The sequence below is a fragment of the Pleurodeles waltl genome, chromosome 7 (assembly GCF_031143425.1).
Source record: "Pleurodeles waltl isolate 20211129_DDA chromosome 7, aPleWal1.hap1.20221129, whole genome shotgun sequence".
NCBI classification, from domain to species: Eukaryota; Metazoa; Chordata; class Amphibia; order Caudata; family Salamandridae; genus Pleurodeles; species Pleurodeles waltl.
Genome location: NC_090446.1, coordinates 109,400,180 through 109,426,048, shown reverse-complemented (window position 1 = coordinate 109,426,048; position 25,869 = coordinate 109,400,180). Strand labels below are relative to the sequence as shown.

General features: G+C 43.3%; 1 protein-coding gene across 3 annotated transcripts in view; it reads right to left on the bottom strand.

Annotated features, from left to right (window-relative positions):
- LOC138303787 (DEP domain-containing mTOR-interacting protein-like) overlaps window positions 1-25,869 on the bottom strand; it is a 140,233-nt gene that overhangs the window by 9,402 nt on the left and 104,962 nt on the right. For all 3 annotated transcript variants that reach the window (XM_069243198.1, XM_069243196.1, XM_069243197.1), the window contains 3 exons: window positions 14,028-14,171; window positions 9,339-9,409; window positions 8,841-8,945 (listed from right to left, as the gene is read on the bottom strand). In XM_069243198.1, coding sequence (XP_069099299.1) covers window positions 8,841-8,945; window positions 9,339-9,409; window positions 14,028-14,171 — 320 coding nt within the window. The remainder of the gene's footprint in view (window positions 1-8,840; window positions 8,946-9,338; window positions 9,410-14,027; window positions 14,172-25,869) is intronic.

The following is a 25,869-nucleotide window of genomic DNA, read 5'->3' as shown; positions in this document are numbered from 1 at the left end:
CACACACTTGCGGGAGCAGGACACGACGTCTTCCTCACTGATGCATGCCTGCACGAGCTGGAGAGCTTTGCACGACAGCAACGAAACCGGCCTAAAAGAACGCATCTCCTCTCGCGAACCCTGCGTCGCCAAGGCCGTCATGCCACACACGCCGTCAAGTACCTTGACAAATCCTCTGCACCAGGACACCCCACTCTGCAACGAAGATTCTGCCAGGCTTTTTTGCACCCAAAACTTTCCTAGTTACCTCCGTGAACGTAAGGAGTAAAAGAGGTATGAGTTCTTGCTGCTAATCCGCTGCAATGAGAGAACGCTGCTGGCCTTAAAATATTCACCCTTGAAAATATGGAGGGCTTCTCCTGCCTTCAGTTGTGTCCAGCTCATCGCCAAAAAAAGTTGAATCCACACACGCCTGTCCGAATGAAGTTAAGAGTACGTTTATTGGTGAATAATTAAAGCCAGCATGACCGCTCACAACGGCCACCAGGGAGCAACTGACATCCTGGAATGTCCAGTGGTTTATTGCTGACCCCCGCACGCGCACATTCCACCATCTAACACAGGAGATACAAAAGTAAACACAAGTCACCACAATGAAAGAGGCCGACGTATAGTTATGGAGTTCACGTTACTGAGTGGTGTCATTAACATTCCAAGGAGTGTTCATTCCTCAGAACTGAAGATGAGTAGATGTCGTCTAACTGGGACTGTCTCATCACTCGTCAAACAGGCCTTTGATGATAAGGAGCTAGGCTTGTTTTTTTTAGACCAAAGGAAAGACGAGAGGTCGGTATCTGAACGAGAATAGTTTATGTTGTGCAATAGGCTAGTTTTAGGGCATTTAAATAGTAGTACATATCATCAGTTTTCCATAAAAGCTTTATTAGTGAAAACGTCTCTGACGAAGAGGCCGCGTGGCACTGGCAGCATGTTTACTCACATAAAATAAACGATTAAATAAAAAATAAAGGAATATGTGACAAAGGCACTACATGGATAGACTCACTTTTTTCTAGATTGTATTTTCTTTTAGCCAACAGATGGCAGTGTTGTCTTCCATTTAGGACGCGACTTGCTCATCTTGCTTGACAGTGCCATTAAGGTCCTGAAAATATAGGAACATTGGGTGCCATACTCTCAATATATTCTGCTGTCCTTCAGGTAATAAATGTCAGGGCCGCGTTTTTGCCTACTGTAGGCCCATTATGAGGCCACCAAGGGGGCTTGCTGTGTACTCGGAAGTCTATAGTGCAGGTTGTTTGTCTAAAATGATGCAGTAAATAAGACAGCCAAATAGCTAGCAATGTGTGACACCTCCTGACAGATGTGTGTCACACCCTTTGGTGCTCGAAATTTCAAACCCATACATAAAATTGTTGTACTGAAAACTGCAAGGCCCAAGTTACTATGGGACAGATTTATACTTTGAACCAGTTCAAAGTCACAAAGAGTGACATAAAACGAAGCAAAACCTTGAAAAACTATTTACAAATCAGCCAAATCATGATTTGCGCTGGGGAAGTAACACACAGTGTGGCCTAGCGCTGCTTTTCAGCAATTAGGTGTACTATGAGTGGTACATTCTGCATTCCCATGCAACCATCTATGATTTTTGTGGCAAAGCTCCATGGCCAAGATTCTGAAAGATGACAGGCAACACAACGCAGCATCCAAAGATTCTTCACTGCGTTATGTGACAGGGAAGGAGAGCGCTATTCACAGATTCTCCATAGCACCGGTGCTGATTTCAGCAGCCGAGCCTCATGCACATACCTTAGCACCATAGTGTTAGTGTATGTGCATGACTCTACCATAGATTTGTACAGGAAGGCCACCCTTCCTATATAAAATACTATACCTAGACAAGCGAAAAAGCTTCTCCTACTTTGTGTGCTGTACAGTGCCGCGCACAAGCAAAGTCAAAAAATCACGTTCTCCGTTTAACACCTGCTTTTCAGTGGCGTTAATTTTTGGCACTGAACCCCTTCTACTGATGTTTGAGAATAGCATCAAAAAGCATGGGTTGTAGGACGAGTATGAAAATGTACCACCCATGTAACACCCATGTAATGCCCCCTTGATACAAAGTAATGCAAAGCAGCGTTTCACATTTGTTCATAGTTGAACACTGAGTCTTAGCTGAGCCTTCCAAAAACAACTGGGGACAAGGAGAATCAGTCAGAGGTGTTCCCCTGTTTCCCACACTTGACACATGAACATATTGAGTCATATCTTCTCAGTATAAAATTGGGAACGCCTTTTGAACCATGCCCCCCATAAGTACCACAATCGGCAGTCAGTACAATAGCTCCTCCGTTAACATCCATTATGAATAAAGCCATCAGTTTAGGATGCTACCCACGTTTGTGGAAAGAGGCTACTGTTAGGCCACTACTTAAAAAGCCCAATTTAGATCCAATGACATAAAATATTACTGCCCTCCCTAGCCAAGATTTTGGGGAAACAACTAAACTACTGTCTTCTGGCTTACGTGGAGGAACATGGATTGTTGAATGTGTCACAATTTGGCTTTAAAAGCAACCATGGGACTGAAACAGCTTTGGTATCAGCAGCTGATCGTTTTAGATGGATGGTCGACGCAGGGCAGGTTACGGCTATGATCGTTTTGCATCTCCCGACCCTGCTCACAGAGTGACTACAGGAACTGGGATTAGAAGATGTAGCACTAAAATCACTCACCACCTTTCTTAAGGACAGATCCCAGACGGTGATTGTGAATCACTTTAAATACGATTCATTCAGCTTGCTGTGTGGTGTTCCTCAGGGCTCGTCTCTAAGTCAAACACTATTTAACATATATGTCTCACCACTGGCCAAGTTAATACTCTCCTTTGGTTTGCAGGCCATGTCGTACACTAATGACGCACAAATAATTGTGTGTATCACAAAAGACATGTAGGCCATTGCGGCTAACTTTAAACACTGCATGAACGCAGTGGCCACTTGGATTGGAAGAACTCTTTGAAGCTTAATAGTGAAAAGACTGAGGTCCTGATCTTTGGGAACCAACCAATGGAATCACAACTGGTGGCAGGAAATGTTGGCTTTACTACCCACTCCCACTGAACTAGCACAAAATTTAGCAATAATCCTGGATAATGACTTATCACTGAACCTTCAGGCCAACCGCAAAGGATGTCCGGATCATTAAAATACTGTGGAAAGTTTTTCCTTTTATCTATTTCCCAACATGCAAACAAGTAGCCCTGGTGCTAATTTCGCCCAGACTTGACTATTGTAATGTACCTTATCTTGATATTAACAAGATGACACAAATGAAGATGCAAATGGTACAAAATGCAGCCCCAAGATAGAACCTAGACATCCCTAAACATCAGCAAGTTTCTAGAGGATTACTCAAACTTCACTGGCTACAGGTGAAAAAGCACATCATGTTTAAAGCACTGCACATCGTTCATAAAGCCCTACACAATGTACCCCGGAGGAATTAGAAATATGTTACAATGGCATGACCCTATCAGAAGACTTTGCTTGGCGGACCATTACCTTGTTGTGGTCCCTAGGTTTTGTAAAACAAGATGGGGAAGTAGACCCTTCTTGGTGGCTGCGGCCAAGCTCTGGAACTCTCTTCCCTGTGACCTAACCTGCCTAAAGATGCATAATTCCTTCAAAAAGCACTTAAAAACTTAGCGCTTTACCCTAAAAGGAGGCCAGGGCGAATCTGCAGAACATAGAGCCAGGTATTTGCCGGGTTTCGTACCAGGACTAACTACAAGCACCTTGATGCCTTTGGGCATTTGCACAATTTTATAAATCCTTTTTCATTTAATTTAATTTCAGTTTTCAAATATACTTAAAGCTGAAACTAGATTGATTATGTGTGCAAAGCACAGGAAATATATTGCATGTATTTTTCAAAATGGTACTTTTTTGTTATTTTTGTGGATGATTCTTAACTCATGCAGAAGCATTTCATGATCTATCGTAACATTTTATGGCATTAGCATTACTAAATTTAAGTCACAGAGAGGGCATCTGGAATTATGCAGCAATGAGAGAGCAAAGTGGGCAACAGTGTTAACTATGTCGCAAGAAAGGGTAAATTATGCACTATTACATGATTTATTTTTTGGCATTATTACATCAGTATTTTAACATTTGAAAACATTATATGAAATTGGATCACAGATCAATAGAAAATTCAAATGTTTCATAAGACAGAAAATTGGACGTTTAGCAGATCTCATTCCAAATGTTATTCACCAACAACCGTTTTGCTACATAGAAAGACATAAACATATTCTTCTTTACCTCGGCTTCTTTATATTCAAGAGTAAAATAGTTTTTTTATAAAACCTGTATGGTCCTATTCACATAAGTAATTATAAGCGTGCATATTTACTAACGTGAATCATTTGCTACTACAAATGAGCGTAATTCAGGGATGTTTTACTATTCACTATTTCTCAGTGTAGCTTTACAGTTAGGTTTAGAATTACACGTCTCCACCTCTTCAAATCGTGGGATGAAGCCTTCTACCATAGGAGTTATGAGTGTAAAGACACTACATGTAACTTTGAACATATAGATGAAGATCTGTGCAACTGTGACAGATATCTTCCTTTGGAAAAGTATGGGTAAAATTAATGCAATTTTATTATTTTCAAGAAATATTTAAAATATTTATTATTATCCTCTACCTAATGAAATTTTACAACACATTCACTCATCAAGTTAAATGTGTATTAAATAATGAATGAATGAGCTTAAATTTATTAATTTAAACTATGAATACTTATTAAATAATGAATAATTAAAAAAATTGTCTAACATTTTTATTTTTAATGTGTACTAAGTATTATAAAAAGTTCTGTGCTGAGATCATTTAAATCATTTTAATTTTCAATAAGCGTTCAAAAAGTTCACCCATTTTAAATTGCATTATATTTTGATGGTTGTTTGTGCACTTTCACTAAAATGTAAAATAGAAACACGTCTTACCCAATAGCGCAACACTTTGCCCAGGAATATAAGATTAACCCACAGCTGCTATCATTCTTTAGTATTGACAGTGTTGGCATGCAGAAGAGGGGGGGATTACAATTAAGGGTCTCATTATAAGTTTGGCGGGTGGGAAGACCCATCTGCCAAACTCTTGACAGTGTGGTGGAGTGATTATGAGTTTCCCGCTAGATCGGTGGGCGGAAACCTTAGAAACAGGGTACAGCATTGTCTCCGGCTACTGATCGAGCCAGCAGCAATACTGTAGCCAGCAGGGTGCACCAGCACACTTGCAATGTTCAGTGTCTGCAAAGCAGACACTGAACATTGCTATGGTGGTTGACGGGGGGCCTACACTACTCATGCCAAGTGCATGGGCCGCTTGTGGCTCCCTGCACCTGTCCTCCGCCAGCCTTGGGTGGTGGAGAACAAGGTTGTAATCCACAGGGTAGCGCTGCCCTGGTGGATTACAATCTCCGCCACTGCCAGGCCATCAGGATCGTGGATCCTAGCGGTGCTGGCAGAACCCTGGCGGTCTGACCGCCAGGGTTGTAATGTGGCGATCGGACCACCGCATCAGCGGCCGGCCTGACTGCCACCACGAGTGTGGCAGTCTTAGGACCGCCACACTCATAATGAGGCCCTAAATTGCAGGGAAAACTTAAATCGTGGTACATGATTGGTCTAGGAAGTCAACACCCAGATGGAATTAGCATTGAAGCAGAACTGGCAGACCACATTGCATAAAGAGGTCAATGAAGCCTTTGAAGTCCACCACAAATGATTTAAAAGAGAACTGTCAAGTGTGTTGAACATGAACTTCAGCACACCGTTTCCTGAATAACGTTAGGATCGTGTTAGGTGGTTATATCATTTAAATATATGATAACATGAGGATAACAAACTGGGGTTGGAGAGTTTGGAAGTCTTGTACCACTTAGTGTATGCAGCATCCCACTGGGGCAATAATGTAAACGAAGGCTATGGAAAGCTGTCCACTGGTACTTCAACATGATTGATTTTCCAAAAATATTCAAAGTAAGTCTATATCCATGGACATCAATTTATATGACATATCCTATATTGTGATAACAATGTGCGATCATTTTGATTCTGTTCTCATGATATGATGTTGTTCAACAATGAAATACAATAGCACTTTTTGAAAGCAGTAATTATATATGAACAAGAGAATATGGATAATTGAGTTGTAACCACATGAGGAAAAAAAAAAATTACAACGTTTGCTGTGTTTGCTTTTCACATTGAGTCGTTGTTCAATCAGACTAAAGATGACATGTATGTGGCACCTTTTGTCAAGTCGACTACTACCGTTTAATGATGTTTAAATTGAGGAAGGTGTTATGTGGCACACCACATCACCAATACAGAAATCTACAACTGAGGAATACTGAAATATGAGTCCCACATGGCACCCGTCACCAACACCAAAATTGGTTGCCCTTAAATTGCCATCGCAGGACAGACAACACAGAGCAATAGATCATATATGTATAAAATATTTACATGTGGAAAAAACTTAATTAGTTTAACATTAGTTGTTTACTCCTTTGTGAGTGAGTGTTTCTATAAGCATGCCCCCACCTAAACTCCTAACTCAACACCTGCCATTTATGATTAAATAATCCCAATATTCCAGCTACTCTATGGTCCCTCCCACATTTACTACAAGAGGTTATATGGCTGCGGTTGGAGATCTCTGTACAGAAAAGACAGGAGAAGCAGATGCAGACGTCTCGGTGTAGGTTTATTAATGGCATTTTGCATTTTGTGAATAATACTACTGCAGTACTACTTTAAATACTACGAGCTGCAGTTTGTGAAAAGTCCCCATAATGCTGTAGTCAGCAGAAAATAGACCGGCATGTCCACACTTCTCGTAATAAAATGTGTCTCTCTTTCTAGGGTCGAGCTTGCGTTGCATGTGCTTGTGCATGCGTTTTGCTTGCGAGACGCTTAAGGAGTCAGAAAAGGGCTCGGAGCCCCGTTCACGTCACGTCAGTTGTCTTCTTTGGTTCATGGGCTGTTAAAATCTGCTTTCTTTCATTAGTGGAACACACGCATGTGTATTGCAAATGCTTGTTTTCTCGTGCATCCCTGTGCAACCCAAATATGTTTTTAAAAGGTTTTCAGTTTCATATATGTTCTGGGTCGATAGTATGAAGCTCTGGAAGGCCCCTTCTATTATGAAAAGGACCTGTTGAGCGGTATTTTACAAAACATGTAAAGCGTAAGGATATAATTAGGATGCACTTGAGATTCACAATATTTGACTTCACAAAGGCGAATATTGTAGTAAAATGTTTGGGATTTTTCCTCACTTTGAATGCCTTGTGCTCGGGGTGATGTCTCTGGTGCAGCATGGGTCATTATTTTAATTCTGTGTGGATAACAATTAAAAATTCAATATGTTTTTCATGTTGCAAACGAAAATTATTCTCCAAACAATGAGCTGGAGGCATTGATTCTATCTATATATTTTCAGCACTGAGGTACCTTCATAATACCCATTTACTGCAACCAACATCTGAAAAGTTATCAGCAAACTTTCCAAAGTGTGCTCTTGTGTTGCACCATATATCCACTGTTTATTTGCTATATTTTCATTTATCTGAGCTAGAAAATGTTTGTTGAAATGTGTAAATTATGTAGCAGATTGTCGATTGTGTTGCCAGTGCTGCAAATCCAGTTATGTGGAAAATACGTGGCCAAGGAATGGAAAAATTCCAGGAGCCCTGCTTATGACCTAGCCTATATGATTAATGTAAAGTATGTGATATGTTTGCACCTTTAAAATCACTACGATCATTTTCGTGGCCCGCAGGCAAAATAGCATTCACCTACAAGTGCTCTCCCTATAAATTTCTGGCAGCAGAACAAGGTCACCTTTCCGCGCCTCATGAAAACCTTGGTGATGGCTCCCAAAAATATGAGATAATGCAATATGCATTCTTTTACCCATCCTACCAGCAGAATGCTACGCATATTGCATGGCAGTTAGAAAGGCAAAGGATGCAAAAGGGAACTGTGAAGGAAAGTATAATATATACCGATTTAAAAATTATAGGTTAGAAATGCCAGTTTCACAGCTAGATTTTGTGACCTACTTATACAACCAATGGCTTTTATCCTTTTTCCTCAACATGAATTAAATAGTTTTTTAATTTACTTCCAGAAGCTCGTATGAACCCTGTCTCCTGCTCCAATTTCAAAAGGACATTTTGGTTTAAAGCATACAAGTTTTTTTCAGTCCCCTGTCTGCTCCCGGCAGAGAGACAGAGTGGGGAGCAGAGAGAGGTTGGTGGGGGCGGTTAGGCGTGCAGGGTGGGATGTGAAGCCATAGCTAATTTGATATAAGTAGTCTTGTAAATGTGTGTAAGTATGTGTGTGTACATGTATAGACACACATTCACAAAGCTACGCAAAAAAACGGGACAGGTCACAGAAAAAAGTGAGTGTAAAGTCGTTAGTCCTTCTTTTATGTCTGAGCTTTCCCGGTTTTTGCTCCTCAAAATCTGGCCACCCTAGCTCGGGATATGGGCGTTAAATTTAATCTGGCCTTCTTATGGGTGTAAAATAAGAATGTCACTAGCGTTGGAACTCTGAATCAGTACAAACATTTTGAATGAGCCCCCAAGTGCATAGAAGCAAATACCACACTGGTCACTAGATGCAAATGTCGTGGTTGCACTGTTCCGTTGGTGGAAATGTCAGTGCTCAACTGAACTGCGCACAAATTGCACGAATTCATCTGCTGCGCAGGGAAGGCGCCCATGTACGTGCCCGTCCATGGGGCTTAGGACCTTCTCTCGGGTCATCATACAGAATTAACTTACCTTCAACCCTGCTGCAGAAGCTGGGCCGCCGGGGTCCACGGCCTGGATGTGGCAGGGTCTCCCTCCGCGAACCACAAAGCCCCAGCCTACAGCGTCTCCTACAATCTGCAAGACAAATGGCTTAAATGTCACTGAATCTGCAAAAACACTTTCTCGTAGTTTGTCCACAAAGTGAAACGAGTCAACTAGTAGTTAGAATTTCAGTCATTTGAAATGTTGATAATCCTGCGGAGTTTTATGATATTTGAAATTTGGATTCTCTCTGCAGAGTTTTTTTATATTTGAAATTTTGATTATCTATGCAGTTTTTTTGTTACCCATTACAGTGCACGTCAATCGCCAGTCATCTGCTTCTTTTGCTCAGCCAATCAGAGTTCAGAAAGACCAACAGAAGCTTTCATTGGTTGTTGACGTGAACTTCAGTTCTTATACATTATAATGAGCTGACTCCAAGACAGGGTTATTTTGTTGAATTTGGTATGCTATCAGATCACTCACCGTAAGAGTTTTCTTCAGGTAAGGCGCTCCCGGGGATAACAGCTCCTCATTTGTGACTTTCCGCTTTAACACTGAAACAGAAAGGGCTCATATCAGAGCATTGACTGGAAGGCCGGAGATGGCTCTATACAAAATCTGATTAATCTAAACTGTGATACCACTGCCTGAATTCATGGCCCACAGTTCACACCAGGTCCATCCTCCCACATGATGCTCAGACCCTAGACCTTGTGTGTGCACTATTGGAGCCCTTCTGCAGTTTTAAGCTTTAGTTTTACCAATGGTGTCTTTGAAAAATGGTTTGTGGCATACCTCCAATCACAAAAGACCTGTCCGTCAGCCTTGAGCACCGTGCATATAGCAAATCATTTGCAGGTACATGGCAATGCCTAGAAACCATGAGGTCTTCTCTTTCCAAGAAGGAATCTGCACACCATTAAATGGTATATTTTGAGGTCCACAAAGTGGGCCTCTGCTACAGGACCGAGCCACCAGGCACTGGATCAAATGATATTTTGGGCTTTTAGTAATGTGTGCATCATTACTATGCAAGGGTATTGTCCCCTCGACAGAGGTAGTCATCAGGAGTAGGATGATGAGCACACCATCTGACCATCGGTCACTCACTTTTGGGCCTCATTCATTCAGTGAAGGTATTCACCGCAAGTCACAAGTTCACACACAGACACACAGATGGCTCAAGAAGCTCTGTTGACACAGCAGGGCAGTTTATCACTAAGCACAAGGTAATACACTCTGGGCCCTATGCCCAAATCATTCTGTAGTATATTCAGTAGTACTAAAATAGTACTACTATCATAGTACAAATGCTATTTTCTAACCTACGTGTGGAGTTCTATGCCTTTGCCTCTCCAATCGTTTATGTGGGGAGATCTCCGGCCAACTCCCTACATGTTTTAACAGCAAATGTGGCAGGGACAGGTGCGAATGGGTGGAAAATGGGAAATATTCACTAATAAATGCGAGAGTGTTAGAGCGGGGTTGAGGGAGGGACAAACATGCATACACCCATTGTTATTGTCAAACTACGCTTTTATGGTTGCTACAGCCAAAAAAATACCAAAAACAGTTGTAAATGTGGCCCAACTCAGAGCTGTATTAAGTCCAGGACCACCTACGAAAACCACTGGTACTGGAATACCCATCCTTAGAAAATAATGAACTTTTAGTAAAAGCTCATAGAAGCTAGTGTTGAAATAAATGACCTTATTTTAACTGTTTAAAAAATGTAAATACATTTAATTTGATGTCAAAAAGTATATGTTAATAACATTTAAATATTAATTTAGAATGATATGTTAATAGCCTTTTTGAATATAAAAATTAATGTGACTATCATTAAACAATTATGTAAGTGTGTACATAGCTTTTAATAATTGTTACTTCATAACAAATAAATATATTTTATACTTTTTGGGGGAAGATTTTTATGACAATTTGAAGACAGATAATTTGTATTTTGATAATACATTTAAAATAATGAAATAGTTAAAAAACATGCGGTTGATAACGCTTGTAAATGATTTTTTTTTTTAAACCTGAACGTATCAAATATTTTAAATAAATTAAGTTACATTAAATAACAGTAGAATATGTTTAATATATAATATAATATATTTACACTCGTATATTAGATTCCACCCTTGAATTGAGGGTGGACACATTTAATTCTACACTTGCGAGTACCATTACACTTGTAAATGACGAAAGTAGTAATGATAATTAGTCAAAAGTGTATGTAAATTAATCAAGTATTTGTTTACTTTTCTGAATTTCTCACTTAAGGTCTGATTACGAGTTTGGCGGTCCTAAGACCGCCAAACTCTCTGTGGCGTTGGACCACCGGGAGACAGCTGCCACTACCAGGATCAGGGATCCCGAAAGGTTGGCGGCGGTGAAAGTCGTGGTCAGCCACAGAGGTGCCGAGTTTGGCACCGCTGTGCTGATCACGACTTTCCTTTCTGGCAGCCTTTCCATGGTGGGGTCCCGCCATGGAACGGCTGGTGGAAAGGCAGAGTCCGGGCCACAGGGGGGCACCTGCACTGCCCATGAACATGTTGTGGGAGTGCAGGAGCCCCCGTCAGTGTCCTCGGAATGCGCACTGTCTGCCATGACAGACAGTGTGTATTCCGAGGGTGCTGTGTGCGGCGGCACTGGTATTGGCTCCTTGAGGGAGCCGAGGCCAATGTTGTCACACTGTTTCCGCCGGTCAGCCCAGTGGAAAATTCCTAATATGACAGTGGGGATGCCGCCGGCTTGACGGGCGCCTCCCCACCGCCAAACTCATAATCAGGCCCTTAAGTATCTAAAAGCCCATTGCTCTTCCTAGAGATCGACAAATAGACATGAATAACTAACACTACATCCAACATCATGAACATAAAGCCCACCCACCATGACTGCCCTACTGCAACATTTCCATAGCTGTATGTTTTCTAGAGTTGTTAAAACCATTGGTACAGACTGTGCTTAAACTCTAAGTGCAGTGGCCCAAACGTTTTTAGGAGACCATGGCCTGTGCTGCTGAATGCCAAGTTGCCGAATATCAAAGCAACCTAGTCTTTAGCCACTACATGCTTCTTTTTTCACCACCCTGCACTTCTGGTCTTATTCCTCACTCTTGCAGGTTCTTTTTCATTCTTGCTTCTTCCCTTTGCCACTGTTTATCTACCTTTCAAGATGAAAAATAAGGTCACTGTGGATCCCCTCCACCAACACCCACCGGTACAAATAATGCACAGTAAGTAGAGTGTCAGGGCTCTAAGACTTCTGGTTCTAGATGTGCAGCTTCAGTTTTGTTTTCAGTCTCACATAAGCTCAAGGATACAGTTCAAGGCTATTTATCTAATCTGATGCCCTGTGTAGTTGTCATTAGTGCAGGAGATGCATGTGGCTTGATCCCTGACTGTAGGTCAGTAAGGCTGTGTGTCCCCTGTCCTCATCTTTTCAACTACAAGTTATTGAATTCAAGTGTTAATTAAATGGAAACAAATCGGGACTACTACAGAATGCATTAGGCTATCCCCTAGAAGTCCATGTCTGGAATCGCAGTCCACAATGACTTGTACACAGGAGGCCAAAGATGTGAGGTATCACCTGCACCCCAGACATGGCTCCCAGGGGGCAGAAAAGATGAAGGGCCTCATTTACAAGACCCTATTGGCACACTGCGTCACTGGAGCGCCATTTTTGTTTACGGTTTTGTGGCGCAGTGTGCCAGCCCATATTTACAAGGTCACTCAAAGCCACCTTGGGTGTCTTTTAATGGCCTTGTAAATATGGGCCCCTTTAATACATAAAACTGCTTGAAAGGGGCATTCCATGGGTGTTTCTGTGGGTGTTCCTATGCAAAACCCTTGGAACACTAAGGAGTCTGACGCATTCCCACAATTTACAAGTCTGGTAAAACGTCAATTCCTACGCCACCTCAAAGGTGGTGTAGAAGTGACGCAACAGGGATAAATATCTTTATTTCTCCCCGTTTTTTCTCTTTCGATGTGTGCTGCATTCTGCAGTACACATAGAAAGAGGAAAACATCTCTCTTGATTGTTTTTGTGCAGGAAGGGATACCTCCCTGCACAAAAACAATCATCCCCACAACGCAGGCATCCTTGCACCATGGTGCAAGGGTGCCTGGGTTGGTGCTAGGCAGCAATTTGTGCACCAGCGCAGGGGAAGAGTACAGAAATACGCAATTTCTTATAGATACGGTGAATTTCTGCTGCCCTTTCCCAGTGGTGCAGGGCAGCACAGCAAGACACTTGCTGTGCCGTTCTGCGACATGGGGCTTGTAAATAAGCCCCTAATTGTATTAGGGCCCATGGCACTCTTTCTATGCCACCACACCTTACTTCTGTCCTGATTCCAAGATGAGCTGACACAGAGTGAGGCACAAGGAGTCCAGAGCTTACCTGACTTGGGGTTACACTCGACTGCTGGCATTTTTGTTTACAGTTTTGTGGCGCAGTGTGCCAGCCCATATTTACAAGGTCACTCAAAGCCACCTTGCGTGTCTTTTAGTGGCCTTGTAAATATGGGACCCTTTAATACATAAAACTGCTTGAAAGGGGCATTCCATGAGGGTTTCTGTGGGTGTTCCTATGCAAAACCCTTGGAACGCTAAGGAGTCTGACGCATTCCCACAATTTACAAGTCTGTTAAAATGTCAATTCCTACACCACCTCAAAGGTGGCGTAGAAGTGACGCAACAGGGATAAATATCTTTATTTCTCCCCGGTCTTTCCTCTTTCGATGTGTGCTGCATTCTGCAGTACACATAGAAAGAGGAAAACATCTCTCTTGATTGTTTTCTGCAGGAAGGGATAACTTCCTGCACAAAAACAATCATCCCCACAACGCAGGCATCCTTGCACCATGGTGCAATGGTGCCTGGGTTGGTGCTAGGCAGCAATTTGTGCACCAGCGCAGGGGAAGAGGACAGAAATGTGCAATATCTTATAGATACTGTGCATTTCTGCTGCCCTTTCCCAGTGGTGCAGGGCGGCACAACAAGATGCTTGCTGTGCCGCCCTGCGACATGGGGCTTGTAAATAAGCCCCTAATTGTATTAGGGCCCATGGCACTCGTTCTATGCCACCACACCTTACTTCTGTCCTGATTCAAAGATGAGCTGTCACAGAGTGAGGCACTAGGAGTCCAGGGCTTACCTGACTTGGGGTTACACTCGACTGCTGGCATGAAGCCCAGGCTTGGAGGGGTGACAAAGTAGCTGCTGCTGTTGGAACCACCCAAGGATGTGACACTGCTCCTGCGAACCGCAGACACCAGCTTGATTTCCTTGCTGGACTGGACTGAACGAGAAGCAAGAAATGAACAAAGAGTACTGTCATATAATACAATTGAAGGTATCTTGAATAAGAAGGTGTTTTTATCAGACTTGCGTTAAATAACTAAGTAATCATCCGGTATCTGCTACAAGCTCTTGATCTTGTGCAGAAACAATGGAGTACTGATGCGTGTATGAAATTGGGTTACTGGTAGAGGTGGATGAAAACCTACTCAAGTAGCAACCACAATCCTTGTCAGGGTGAAGTCACAAGCCAACCCCAAATTTACCTGTGCTCATCCCTCGGTTAGCTTGGCACAGAGCAGTCAGGCTGTAAAGTATTTGTGCAACACTTCAAACAGTAATAACATCAAAACACAAAACAAGAAGGATCCCGCACCACATTAGAAAACCAGAGTAATTATTAATAAATAAAACAAGACAAAACTATAAAAACTGAATTAGCAGAACAGGAGATACGCAAGTTTAAAGATTTCAGTGAAAATAGCTTAAATTAAGCACAAAGCGCCAACTGTGGATATCTGGTTCCACAGGACTGGAATAAAGTCACAATTTCAGGCTGACCACAATGGAGCATGGGCCAGCTGCAGTGACTCAGTTAAGCCTGCTGAACAAGAGTATCTTAAATCTTGGTCGCAGAGCATTGAGAGGTCCACGTCAAGGTTGTGTAGCGCAACCAAGGCGATGAGTGGTCCAGGTCAGAGATACGTCATGCAGCATTGGTTCCGAGGAACTGCAAGGCCACAATGCAAGGTCCTGCATCATCGTGGAGGAGGCCACTGATGAGGAGGCTTGTGATGGAAAGTCCTGGGTCGAGGATGCGTCACACACTGGCTGGTTCTGATGTAGCTGTGGGTCTTGTGATGCGGAGTCCTGCATCATCGTGGAGGATGCCATTGATGAGGGGCTTGTGATGAGAGGGTCTCCCTCAGGGATGGGTCATAAAACAGCGGTTCCAATGAGGCTGTGGGCTGCAATGGTGATGCGAAGTCCTTGTGACAGGAAAGTTCACTCAGCAGAGGTGATGCATACGTTCTGCTCATGGTTGTGCTGTGCAGACGTGGAGATGCATTGGTTCTGCTGGGTTCACAAATGGCTGGCAGAACACCTTTAGGCCCACCTCCAAAGGTCCAGGACTGTGGTGGCACCACCCGGCAGGGTAGGATTCATAGTTGCAGTGTTCATGTGCTGGTTACAAGAGACTAGCCCTTTGAGTCACTCTGGTGGTGCTGGGTACAGGTTGCAGTTCGAGTCCTTCTCACCCAGGCAAAAGGGCAGCAGGGCAGCATAGCAGGGCAACAGGTCACCAGTCCAGGGGAGTGGCCGTCCTTTCAGCAGCACAGCAGTCCTTCTTCCTGGTAGAGTCTTTCACAGGTCCAGAAGTGTAATGAAGAGTTGGGTCTAAGGGTCCAATATTTATACCTAGGACCCACTATGAAGTAAAGAAAGTTGTACAGGGTTCCCCCTCCTGAGGTGTCAGGCACCGCCTTCCTCCCTGTCCTGGCCCCAGCTTGTCTGGGGTTACAATAGACTGATGACAAACCCTTTGTAAGAGTGCTTAGCCAGAGCCTTTGAGATGTGCAAGTGTGGTAGGTGGCAGCTCCTACCCCTTGTTAAGTCAGTAGGTGTTGGCCCCTCCTGCAAACACCAACCTTCTCTCAAACAAAAGACCAACTTCCAGTTACACCTAGTTATGTGACCCAGGAACAGGCTGGACAAGACAAGAAAATGCCAACTTTCTAAAAGCAGCATTGTTAAACTTGTGACTGAAATCTGACTTCAGCATTAAAGAGGGGGTTTAATTACAATACTTTAGACACCAAATTCGAACTGTCTGCCTACTCCCAATTGAAAGTTACAGCTTATTAAATGTAATAAGGTACCTCTAATGTTATGCTATGGAAGCTGCAGGCCTTACAGTAATGAAAAACAAAGATAAGAATTTTTCACTGCCAGGACAAGTAAAGAATTTCCTACCTTTTATATGCACTGCATCTTTCCCTATGGGCAGTTTAGAGCCTACCGTAGGGGTGACTTATATGTATTAAAAAAGAAGGTTTATGCATGGCAAAAGGGTTGTTTTGCCACGCTGAAATGGCAGTTTTAAACTGCACACACAGTTTGCAGTGGCAGGCCTGAGACATCTGTAAAAGGCTACTTAAGGGGGTGACACAATAAGTGCTGCGGGATCACTAGCAGCATTTAATTTACAGGCCCTGGGCACACGTAGTACCACTTTACGAGGGGCTTATAAAAAGGAAATATGCCAATTGGGTTCTCCCTGTCTTATGGGCTCTTTAGAGCTCACTCTATGGTTGACTTATGTGTATTAAAAAGGAAGGCTTGGGCCTAGTGGAAGGCTTATACTCCCATGTTGAAATGGCAGTTTAAAACTGCACACATAGGCTGTAATGGCAGGCCTGAAACATGTTTAAAGGGCTACTTAAGTGGGTGGCACAATCAGTGCTGCAGGCCCACTAGAAACATTTAATTTACAGGCCGTGGGCACATGTAGCACCACTTTGCTAGGGACTTACAAGTACATTAAGAATGCCAGCTGAGTGTAAGCCAATTCTACCATGCTTGAAGGAGAAAGCGCAAGTACTTGGGCCCAGGTTAGTAGTAGCAAAGTGTGCAGACTCCTAAAGGCTAACAAAAAATCTGTTCAGAAAACAGGGGGTTGAAAGCAAAAAGTCTGGAGATGACCCTGCAAAAAAGAGCCAAGACCTACAATGCAAATCAAATCAAATCAAAAACATTTATAAAGCGCGCTACTCACCCGTGAGGGTCTCAAGGCGCTAGGGGGAGGGGGCTACTGCTGCTCGAAAAGCCAGGTCCTGAGTTGCCTCCGGAATGCGAGGTGGTCCTGGGTGGTCCTGAGGTTGGTGGGCAGGGAATTCCATGTCTTGGCCGCCAGGTAGGAGAAGGATTTCCCCCCTGCCGTGGTGCGGCGGATGCGAGGGACGGCGGCGAGTGCGAGTTTGGCGGAGCGAAGTTGACGGGTGGGCGTGTAGAAACTGAGGCGACGGTTGAGGTATTCGGGTCCCTTGTTGTGGAGGGCTTTGTGTGCGTGGGTGAGGAGCTGGAAGGTGATCCTTTTGTTGACGGGAAGCCAGTGCAGGTGTCTCAGGTGGGCGGAGATGTGGCTGTTGCGGGGTATGTAGAGGACGAGGCGGGCGGAGGCGTTCTGTATTCGCTGCAGACGTTTCTGGAGTTTGGCGGTGGTTCCTGCGTATAGGGTGTTACCGTAGTCCACACGGCTTGTGACGAGGGCGTGGGTCACAGTCTTTCTGGTGTTGGTGGGGATCCAACGGAAGATCTTTCGGAGCATGCGGAGGATGAGGAAGCAGGAGGATGATACGGCGTTGACTTGTTTGGTCATGGTGATAAGTGGGTCCAGGATGAATCCGAGGTTGCGTGCGTGGTCTGAGGGGGTTGGTGCGGTGCCAAGGGCCGTGGGCCACCAGGAGTCGTCCCAGGCGGACGGGGTGTTTCCGAGGATGAGGACTTCCGTTTTGTCTGAGTTCAGTTTCAGACGGCTGAGTTTCACTAAAGAATTCAACAATAAATATGATCTGTGATTTAACACCAATTGTTTTTTTACTGAACACAGTTGCCACTTATCAGAATCATCAATGGCAAAGCCCATAGGTCTGCCTCACATTTCGAGCCTGGAATAAAACACTGAAAAAGCTGCTGTGCAGAAAAAAGAAAGAAAAACATGATTGCTTTCTATGTTGAATGCATTTATGATATTAAAACTTAAATGTGTGATGATTCATTTTGCATTTTATATGTAGGACAGTGCTAGCTTTCATTGGTCATGCAATGTAAAGTAAGCAGTCTGTAGGAGGCAGAATAGTACCAAACAGCCAATAGCATGAGGTGAGAGAAAATAGTTCTCTGTGTGGAGCCAAAGCCTACTCTGTGTACATTTAAAAGAATAGGTACCTGTAGATATAGCAGACAAAGGCGCTATAAAGCAAGACCTAAATAGGCCTAGCAAGTCTGAAAGAATTATATTTTTAACTTCCACTCAAAAACGACAACATAGACATGTAGAACTCTTAGCTCTTCTTCTTGAGTAGTCCTCCTTTTATTGAACCTGTATGTAAACCCCTCTCTCAGCTTTTTATTACCTGGGGACACCTGCTTGCTAATCCTCAGCCTCATGGTAACACGGTGCATGATAGGTCCAAAGAAGAATCTTTCAGTCCACATTATTTTAAAGTGTTGTCCAACCAAACGTCAGTCTCAGACAGACAACACTAATGAACCCATTTATTCCCATTTCTCCAACAATTTCCCTCTCAATTCCTAGGTATTCAATTCTAATATCACAGAGATAACGAACTAAAACCACTTCTTCCTCCTAACTTCAACTCTATGAGAAATGGTTCCTCCAAATTCATCTTTATAATCATCTTTAAATATATTTACAAGCAGTAACTTTTAACCAACTACCATAAAATTCAAGAAACTATATAATACTAACTTCCCTAACTAATTAAAAACAGTCTTAGTGGATGAGCTCCAATCTGACCGCTAGTAAATCTTCTTTCTAGTTGCAATTAAGGTTGGATTCTAAACCTATCTCAGCTCTGTCTCCCCACAGACTCCCCAAGAGAGCTGATGTATGGATCTTTTCATGAATCTGTTTCCCCTGCTTCTAAAATGAGTTTCCATTTGAGATGGCAGTATGAGCATTCATAGTCGGGAGAATCCTCAGAGGAATGGCTGAAAGACCTCTTGTTGAGGTCATTATTGTGTGAGGCTTTTCCTGCAGAAATCAATCCAATATTTCCTGCAGAAATAAAGCAGTAGATCCGACTGTGCAGATGCCCATTGGGTCAGTGTCATTTACCACTAGTGTGCCTGATTCACCACTACAATTGTTTAACTAAGTTACTCCTTCTGTGTTCTTGACTCTCTCTCAGCAGCAAGGGCTAGCAGCCTCGGCTTACTCCACATCGCGGTAGAGATTACAAATTCAGACACAAAGTGACACAGTAAATAGCATTCAAATCAGCAATGTCCAATCAAAACTTTACCTTAAAAAATGACTTTTATTTGCATTAAAGAAAATGGAAAAGTTAAAAGCAGTTACAAGCACGATAAATAAGGTGGTGCGGGGTATCTTCGGGTGCCAAGGTATGTATGACCTCAATGTACCTTTAAAACTAGAGTGGTAGCAGTTTCTAGTGTCAAGATATGACCTCAATGCTCCTTTAACGCCACCCCTATGGAAGCTGCACTTGAGTAGTCTGAGGTATTTTCAGGATCAGATAGTCTGAGGCAGTATAGAGATCTGAGGTAGCGTTAAAGGATGCTTTGACAAATGAAGTCATTAAAAGTGATCGAGCAGCGGCAAAACTCAGCTTTTCACTGGACTCAGATTTACAGGTTAGCCCAGTGCTTAATTTGTAAATAAAAAGGTGCCGGTGCTCAAGGCCCTCCTCTTAAACACGAGGCTGCTGTAATTAAATCTGCCAGCACTGAATGCTGAGGTGGCGTAATCCTGAAACCATCTCGGGCCTCTTCAATCCATTTACGGCCACCCCTACCCCTTCAGCTCACACCTGCAGCTTTCTGCTTTCTCCCTTTATGACGCTTCTTCGTTTTTCCTTCTTCCGCCTTTCCCATATGTGTCTTTTGCTCGCAGCAAATGCTTGAGACATAAGAATAAGCCCCGGCCCTTAAAATTAAGTGCGGGTGCTCAGCTACGGAAACAACAAGCACAAATTAAGCACTGGTTTAGCCCAAAGTGCAAATATGTTTCATGAAGTGTCCAGCCAAAAGGCCACCACGTCTGAAAGCTGCAGCTGGGTCCTGACCAAAGTTCTGGAAATGGAGGGTTTGAGTCACTAATGAACACAATCCAAGTTTACGGTGCAGTTAACTAGTCAACGGGCCTAGCAGAGCCTACACATTTCACGGTCGATTTAGGAATCCTAATTGGACACTGATAGTCACTGAAAGTTTTTCAAAGATTTCAAAGTTCTTGATGGGGACAAGGTTATAAGCGAGCACACAATGCATTCAGATTTGATACATTTAGGTGCCTTATGCCATAAAACAGTGGACAAGACTGATATTTTTCAAAGTTGGAGACCCTCTGGCTTTGTGGGCACCCTCTTGGCACCACAAATTCATAAACTTAAATAGAAACTAGACTTTATGTGGTGTTTAAGGAATTTTCAGGGTTAGAAAGATGATTCTAATTGTTTAACATTAGCACAACCATGCCGTGTGAAGGTGAAAAAACCTGTCCTCGTCTCGGACACAATTTAACTGGCACAGCACCTTTAGGGTACAGACTGGATCAGGGACGGTATAGGCACGCCCACTTGATGTTGTACAGGCGCTCCAGCAGCTCTAGGCACTATCTGATGCTAGCCTTTGACCTTTGTTTCTTCGCCAGTCCCTGGAGTTATGATAATTAGAGGCCGGCTGGGAGGAATTCCCTAAGCATGCCCTGAGCCCCAGGGAGGGTACCATGTTACCTACCATAAATTTGAGGTCCTTCCATGACACGTAAATGTTGGGTGGTGAATGCCACGACCAGATTCTTCCAAAGCAGAGTGTCTGCGGACCTATGACATTAGCACAACCTGGAATATTGAACCAGATTGAGACTGCTCACTCATCATCCAGTGCCTTGCAATTGATGACAGTGGCAGGTGGTGGTACCTTAGCAGAGGGAAGACAGATCAAAGCTAACACACTGAGCCAAGAAAGCCAGCAATTCAATCACCCCCATGCTGCCTTCTTCTTACCCTCCAGGCTTGGGCAAGTCGAGGTCCCGCTGGACTTAGCAGAATCTTTCTTTGCAATAAAGGTTCTGAGAAGTAGGGTGCTTAACCCCTCTGTTTTTTTCGCCGCAAGGGAGAGGATCGTCCTCAAGGACGTGGATGAACAGAAGAAGAGTATCGTGCTTGTCTATCCCTCTTACACCTGGAGTTGTGCCAGCAGGAACCTGTTTTAATGCTTTCTTTCTTTCCTCCACCTTGCGGTTATTGACTGCTTGGAAGCCTGCCTGATTTTTAATTCATTATGTATAATTCTGTGTGCAGGGTCAAACTAGGCTGTTTCTGCACCACTGATTTCTTTGCTCCTCCTCTTTCATTTCTCCTTTATCTCCCCCTCCCCCCAACCACAGTAATGTTCAACTCTGACTTTGTTTGGAATGTTTCCAGGTCTTCCTCTGGCTGGTGGTGGGTGATAAAAGTAGCTTCCACAATCAGGACTCTCGAGGGTCACTTTCTTGTCACTCAGCGAATTTCTGAGAAGTTGGACACTGGAAGTGCTTGGTAGTGTCATCTTTATTTACTCTTTGAAGTTCTTTGGAGCAGTGTGTCCCTGTTTCCCTTCAATATTTGTCTATTCTCTCCCTGGAACTGAGCAATTCTGTTCGCCTGTGACTCCGTTTTTTTTTTTTTCCATGGCATATTTATCCTTGGCCCAAAGGAGTTATTGGCCAGACTGATGTAGGCCGGGATGCCCAAACCCAGGGTGCCAAACCCCTTCACGCCTACTTAATATTAGTCGAATTAGAAAGTTAAGGCCCTGATTCGACAGTTGATAGGGAGCTGCCCTTGTTTAAGAGAATTTCTCTGGTTCGAAAGTGCTGACAGTGAGTCTTCTGAACCAGAAAGTGAGTCAGTTATAGACACTGAGAGATTGTACATCCACAAGACTTTTAATTGATCATCTATCAAATGCATCTCCAAATTCCTATTCTATAAAATAGAAATGCACCGAATACATTTCTCCTCTGAGTAATTTATTGTGTACAAGACTTTTTTTGTTATTAGTCTTTTTAGTTTTTGACTTTTGTGCAATTATTAAATGTTGTGTCTGGAGTGGAATGGTGTAGAGTGGCATAGGATAGAGAGGCATAGATTGGAGCACAGAGTAGAGTAGCATAGAATGGAATGGCGTACAGTGGAGTGGCATAGAGTTGGAGTGGAGTAGAGTGGAGTGGAGTAGAGTGGAGTGGCTTAGAGTGGCATTCTATGGAAGGGAGAGGCGTAGAGTGCCGTGGAGTAGCACAGAGTGGAGTAACGTAGAGGTGTGTGGGTGATATAGAGTGGAGTGAAGCTGAGTGGCATAGAGTGGAGTGGCATACAGCAGAGTGGTGCAGAGATGAGTGGAGTGGCACACAGTAGTGTGGAGTGGTGCAGAGTAGAATGGCATAGAGTGGTATAGAGTAGCTTAGAGTGACATGGAGTGGAGTGGTGTGGTAAAGAGTGGAGAGGCAAGAGTGGAGAGGCATGAGTGGGGTACAGTGGTGTGGAATGGCATAGAGTGGCATAGAGTACCTTAGAGAGGCATGGCGTGGAGTGCAGTAGAAAGGAGTAGTGTAGAGTATTACAGTAGCGGGTGCAAGTAACTTAAAGAAACCAAATTAGAAATCAGCGCAAAGGTAGGAAGCCTAAAGGGCATGAATGGCTGAAAGGCAATGAAAATAGGCATGCTGTGGCAAGTACCATGAAGGTATAAATGTGCTGTTAGTGTGGCATTTATACATTATAATGGCTTAATCCAACCCATGTAAAATGTAATTTTATGTTAGTTCTACAAATAAGCTAAAGATGTAGGTGTAGACAATCAATGCCCAAAAATGTGTTTGAAAACAGAATGAATGGAGAAAGCAGCACGAATACTGGAAACAGAGGAAGTGTCCTACAAGGAGTACCTCTATCACTGCATGATCAGCAGGAAGACCCTAATTAAGCTGAATAAATCTGCACTTGGTTCATGTTCCATGGAAAGATAAAGAAGTGATGCCTAGCACTTGCTGGCCAATTAGAAGGCAATAAAGAAAAGTGACAATGATGTCAACCAATGGTAAGCAATGGGCAAACTCCAAGCCCTTCATTGTAAACAATACCCCTTGCAAGTGAGAGTGCATGCAGCGCGTGCTTGTCACAGGCCGAACGTAAAAAGGCAAATAAATACTGCCATAAATACAGCAACAGGTGCACAAGGATAATTTATTTGAAACTTTCCCATTTTACAGGGTAAACATTCATGGACAAATGTGATACATGATCATTTCAGCGTGTTTCTGTGGTACAAACTCTTGATGCTTACAACTATTAGTCATCTGTCATCAAATGAGAAACCCTGAGAAATAATCAGTATAGAACATATATAACGCCATCTGGCTGCAGATGCTGGTGGACATGAGTTAGGGTGTCATCCTTCTGAGATTGATTAAACCAGCCATTGTATTTGAATAACCCTATCAACTAATATTTAAGGACAAAAATACTGCTACATTTTTGTGTGCACTACATAAATGGCTAATGTTGTATTTGAGTATGAATGTATGTAACTATGTATGTATGTCGTATCCAAAAATATTTGAATAATAACACACAATTAGGGGTTGATTACGAGTTTGGAGGATGGAAAACTCCTTTGGCCAAACTCCCGACAGGGTAGCCGCTGTCTAAGCGGCGATCTCCCCACCAGAGCTATTATGGGTTTCCTGCTAGGTCGGTAGGTTTCCGCCCGCTGGCCTAGCGGGAAACAGGCTACTGCATTGTCTCCGGCTTGTTATCAAGCCGTCAGCAATGCTGTTGCCTGCAAGGTGCACCAACACCCTCGCAATGTTCACTGTCTGCAAAGCAGACAGTGAGCATTGTGATGGTGCTGGCCAGGGGGGCCCATGCACTGCCCATGTCAAGTGCATGGGCAGTGCATGGGCCCACCTGTGGCCCCCTGCACCTGTTCTCCGCCAGCCTTTTTATATTGGTGCTACTGCCCTGAAACCGCTGGCAGAGAGCGAGGTTGTAATCCCCGAGGCAGTGCTGCTTGCAGCGCTGTCCTTGCGGATTAGGACGTCTGCCACCACCAGTATCCAAGATCCTGCAGAGCTGGCTGTTCCCTGGCAGTTGGACCACCAGGGTTGTAATGTCCAGACCGACCACCGCAAGTGTGGCGGTCTACAGACCACCACATTCATAATGAGTCCCTTCGTCTAAAAACCTCAGAGATTACCTGGAAGAAATTTCTGCACCAACATTTATCAATGACCTTAGAAAGAGGCCATATATGCCTTAGAAATAATACTCCGGGCCTAGATTTACTAAGGATTGTGTGAGCACTAGCATGGCGCAGCTACTCCATTTTGCACTGTGCCAGCCAGTAGGCTTTTTTAATGGTAAGTAAAAAAGCATAATGCTATGTGCCCCTTTACACCACAAGAGCATCCATCTAAAACGTTAGGAAGATCAGCCCCCTGGTTTGGTGCATTCAGAGTTCTTCCTGTAGTCAGTTCTTAGCAGAGACGCACAAGAATTTAAAAGAAAACTACTTGCATCCTTTGGCACTTTTAATTTCTCGTGCTTTAATTGGAAATAGAGACGCCCTGTTGCTCACCATCTAGAGTAGATGTTTGCTCCTGAAAAGTGCAGGTACTCTACCATTAAGTGTATTTCAGCAGTGCTGATAAGTGCAATCACTCTTCCTTTCATATTCAAGAAATTCCTGTACTCATTATCAGACAGTATCTGCCCTTTAAAGGCTTTGATTATCTGCTGCTAAGTACGTTTCTGATATGCCTAGTCGAACAGAATTCCAGATCCCTATATGAAAGGCAGATGCCTACCTTCCATAGTTGTCTACAGTAGAGGGTGATGAAACCATTCTAGCGTACTAGAACTTAGTGCAAATTCACCTGTGGAGAACATTTGTTGCCAAACAAATTTGCCACTTTTTCGCAAACTTGTGCAGATGGGTGGAATTTCACAGTGTTAGTGGAATTTTCGTCCTTCCGAACCACGGGTAAGCCAATGAACCACCACAAATGGCAAAATGTAACAAATGTAAAATGTGGGAAAAAACAGCTTGCTGCCTTTCATAAAAAAATGTTCAGAATGCATCTCAGTTTATTTTCAGCCCACAATTGCCTGAGCGCAGAATACATAACATGTATTTTGTAGTATGTTATTGGCAGCTCATAAAGCGATACACATGCAATTACAATTGAGAAATGGATCCACTGGAAGGTAGTGAAGGTTCTTTTGTGACAATCTCTCTTTCTGAAGCCTAATGCCAAAGTACATACACATTTGTGCCGTTAGATATGTTGACACATATTTTCCAGCCATTCCTAGTCTATTCCCCGTTTTTAGATTGGGAATATATTCTCAACTTTTAATGCATAGGGGACCATAATAGTGATTTAGTTGTGGATTGATGGGCATGAAATATGTTTTTTTTAAAGAAATCTTCTCTGGAGGTCAATTAACAGGTTTGTAAAAAAATATATATATTTTTTAGGTCTCGCCTAAGATAGCGCATGCACTTGCAAGATCATGTTTTATTTTTTAAAAACTTAAAAGGGCTTAGAGACTGCCCATTACTTAGCATTGGCTGGCTTCCTCATCAGTCTTATTCGCTGGCTCCTGATTGGTCAGTGTGTGCCAGTTTCACTCTCTCTTTATTTGGTTTTCTCTTCCGTAGAACATGGACCAAGTATTGACTGCTTGTTATGTTTGATTAGTTTCCTTCCACCTCTGGTCTTGCTTGGATTGAGGTACTTTTATTTCTTCTTTTCTCATCCACCCCAGTGTTGTTGCTCAACGCCCTGACCCCAACCGCTTTGCCCGTTGTTGATGCGTTCCCCTCCCACTCCTGCATCGTTGCTTGCCCATTTTTACTTGTCTTGTTAATAGATTCTGTTTTAATTC